The sequence below is a fragment of a genome, assembly GCF_019968955.1.
Source record: "MAG: Porospora cf. gigantea A chromosome Unknown PgA_NODE_2573_length_3377_cov_368.137, whole genome shotgun sequence".
NCBI classification, from domain to species: domain Eukaryota; phylum Apicomplexa; class Conoidasida; order Eugregarinorida; family Porosporidae; genus Porospora; species Porospora cf. gigantea A.
In genome coordinates, this window is record NW_027151543.1 from 1 (window position 1) to 3,377 (window position 3,377).

General features: G+C 52.2%; 2 protein-coding genes across 2 annotated transcripts; one reads left to right on the top strand and one right to left on the bottom strand.

Moving 5' to 3' along the window:
* Positions 1-324: 324 nt before the first annotated feature.
* On the bottom strand, positions 325-2,268 carry KVP18_004615 (uncharacterized protein; the record flags this gene model as incomplete). Its single annotated transcript, XM_067957411.1, has 1 exon — positions 325-2,268. The coding sequence occupies one exon, from the start codon at positions 2,266-2,268 to the stop codon at positions 325-327; it is 1,944 nt and encodes a 647-aa protein (XP_067810942.1).
* Positions 2,269-2,482: 214 nt separating this feature from the next.
* On the top strand, positions 2,483-3,268 carry KVP18_004616 (uncharacterized protein; the record flags this gene model as incomplete). Its single annotated transcript, XM_067957412.1, has 1 exon — positions 2,483-3,268. One exon carries the CDS (start codon positions 2,483-2,485, stop codon positions 3,266-3,268), a length of 786 nt encoding a protein of 261 aa, XP_067810943.1.
* Between the last annotated feature and the right edge of the window lie 109 nt (positions 3,269-3,377).

The window sequence follows — 3,377 nt, forward strand, 5'->3', positions numbered from 1 at the left end:
ACCCCTCACAGCAAAATTCATCGCGGCATTCAGCGCAAGTAGACACGTTGCGACAGGTCTCAGCAAAGGTACACCATCGATTAGCTGTACAATCCACCTCTTCAGCCCCTGCACAGGGGGTGGCCGGTGCACACACATCGCCGTCGAGCTGGCAACCGAATGTCTCATTGCAGTCCTCCACATCGAAAGAGGTCTTCTCCGATCTCTCACATACCAAAGCATAGGTCGCGGTAATGAACGCGAAGGTCTTCATCTTACATATAACGAATGGGGTGGGCTGTTTTTTAATTTTGTTGTTGAGGTTGTACATAAGCTTGTTGCTTATCAGAGCACGCCAGCATAGGCGTTCGGGTTCTGGTAGGAAAGGATGAGGGCATCGATCTTGGGGATGATGAACTTCTGCAGGGTGTTCGCGTACTTGTAATAGATTGTGTCCTCGCGATTGTAGAAACGGCAGTTGTCGAAAATGAGCATCATGTCTTGGAGGAAAGCCTGTGGTTTCGGGTATTGCTTGTCCTTGGCCTTTCGCTTCACTGTCTGCAGGTCCATGGGGTTCTTGATGACTTCGTGGTAATCAGGGGCCTCATCCGGAGAGACAGGCTTCTTGAAGGGCCAAGCAGCTTCGTGTTTGTTCGCTTGCTCCACTAAGGCCAGAATTTGCTCACTCAGAGACATGGACCTTTCTTTGGCTTTTATCGTAGCTTCAGCCTGCAGGTGCGCTCTAGCACTCTCCAACGTCCAACCAATTTCCTTCATGCCAGGAATATTTTCTATGTGTTCCAGAGTCCCCTCCCGCCATTCGAAATTCGTCAAACCAGGATACGTGGGAAAGGCGTCGAACGTAGCTAGGGCTTCTGGGGTCATGTCCTCCAGGATCTCCGAGGGTTGTCGGCCTTCCAGCAACCCACGACGAAGGAAGAGCATCTGTGTTAAATGGCGTCTGACGGTCTCCTTCTGCCTTCCCAGCATCTCTCCTATCCCCAGATGGTCCACATGGCGAGATATGTAGCATTCCATGAGCGTTCCACCATCGTAGTCTTTGATACACCCGTGCCATCTTTCTTTAGGCATGCTCAACAGATCGGTGAATCCTTGCTTGCGGAAGTACCCCACAGCAAAGTTGTCTGCATAGGTCAGGAAGTACTCGATGCCCTCCTGCTTGACGTGCTCCTTCAACCGGTTCATCAATCGCGTGCCGTAGCCCTTCACCTGCTCAGTGGACGTAACAGCTAGAAAGGCGATCTCCGCAAACCTTCTCTCAGAAAAGGGTCTATAACAGACCCCTCCAACCACTCGTTGTCCCTTAACCAAACAGAAGGATTTGTGATTCCTGTCGAAGACCAAACGAGCGATGTACTCTCGTGGCATCTTCGGCAGCTGGCGACTGAAAATGTTCTTCAGGGTGGCCAGCTGTATCAGCGAAAGAGGCTTGCGATCGTTAGTGATCACCTGGAAGTTGATAATGCCCGAAGCCTCCTCTTGGGCCCCACCGGAGTCCCGCGCTAGAAATCCGAGTCCAATTTCGGATGAGAGTTTGCTGGCGTCGAGGTCGACATTCCTGTTTCTTAGAGCGTAGGTTGTGAGCTTCTCCGCGACAGCGGGAGGAATGTGCGACTCTACGCAAAGGTCAAGGAAGACGGCCTCAACGTCACCCGCAACGCTGGTGCGTGAAAGGTCTTCAAATATAGTCTCTGGACAGAATAGCAGGATTGAACGCAACACAGACAGCGGTAATCGGTCCGAGACCGACATTCCACTGCAGCCGTAGCGTTCAATGTGGTCCTCCCACAGTTTATAGGTCTCCTTGTACTCCTGAATACAGTTGTCATGTGCGTTCGCTGGCAGGGTACCGTCCTCACTTAGCTGCTTGAGCACAGTTAGTGGCGAGGGTGCCGGCAGCTCCTCCAGAGACTCTATTGTGTGGAGGTGCTGGGTGTTGACCGTAGCCTTCAGCTGTCCATGCACTGTAGCAATGCTCGGACTCGACGCGGAGCCAGTAGGATTGTAGTGTTGAAATCGGCCTAAGAAATGCTGTGCTACCAAAAACAGGAACTCTCCAATTCGCGGGCCATCCACTGGAGTGTCCTCGTGGAACACGGGCATGCAGTAAGGGTGCTTGGGGGGCTCCTCCTGGGGAGGTTCACATTCGGGCCCCTCGGGTGAAATCTTAGGAGTTCGATACGATTCGACGAAGTCACTCACGTCTCGGGGTTGCAAGTCGGTGCCATAGGGAGGCTCTTCATCCATCAACTCGCCATGTCCAGACATGTGTCGGGAAATCTGTATTTTTCACATCACATGAGAAGGCGATCTTCTTGGGCTCCCGCTCGCGAGCACTCTACGTCTGTGTTCCGCCCTTCATTTCGCACGTTGCATTCTTCCCATTATCAACTGTGTTGCCTTCACAGTGTCATGTCAGGTCTAGTCCAGAAGCACAAGGATTTGGCGCGTTTCGAGGGAGCGAACTCTCGTGTGCAGTAGCATGAACTACTTCTTTGTGGACGTAGCTTTGTTGGTGGCAGCATGCTTGCCTCTCCGCATCATTTACAAGCTGCCTCCCTTCGTGAGACCGGTGTTGGACCCGTATGAATGGTACAGCTACTCGTTTCCACTGTCCCCAGACACGTTGCCGCCCGGGCCCGCGGCGGTGTTTTATACGCTGCCGTTTGTCGTCTTGACCTTGGGACTGCTTGGGACGAAAAGACTTTCAACTCAAAAGGTTCTCCGACTTGTCATTGGGTTCGCGACGAGTGCGTTGTCCTCCCAGTTCACGGTTTTGATCATCAAGTACGCGTACGGACGGCTTCGACCCGACTTCCTTGCGCGGTGTTTCGAGGAGTACCCCGACATTGATATGGCATCCCTCCCAGCAGTGCCGGTCTGTACAACGAAAAATCGTGTTCGCTTGTTGGACGGTCGACGGAGTTTCCCCAGTGGCCACGCCTCTTTCATGTTTGCCGCCGCCGTTTTCACGAGTTGTACTTGGATCATCGCTCTCAGAAGCACCAACCACGGGCAATCCTTCGCTTTCACGTTCTTGCCTGTCCTTTTCATGGTGATCGTATCCTGCTGGGGTGCGGCCACCCGAACCTCAGACTTTAGACATCATCCAACTGACGTGATTGGAGGTGTTGTCATCGGAATCGTCTTCGGGTGTCTTTGCGCCACGTACACGGTAGCCAAATTTAATGATTCGCCAACACGTGTTGATGGATCAGAGCGCGAGAAGGCTAAGCTTTTGTCAGATGATTTGACGTTGGACGTCTAACGCACCTACAGTGAAAAAAGTAGGATGTGGGAGGTAGTCATACTTTATGTGTCGTGAGCTGTAGTTAAGAAGAACACTAAATACAATTTTCTGTATTTGTACAGGTAAG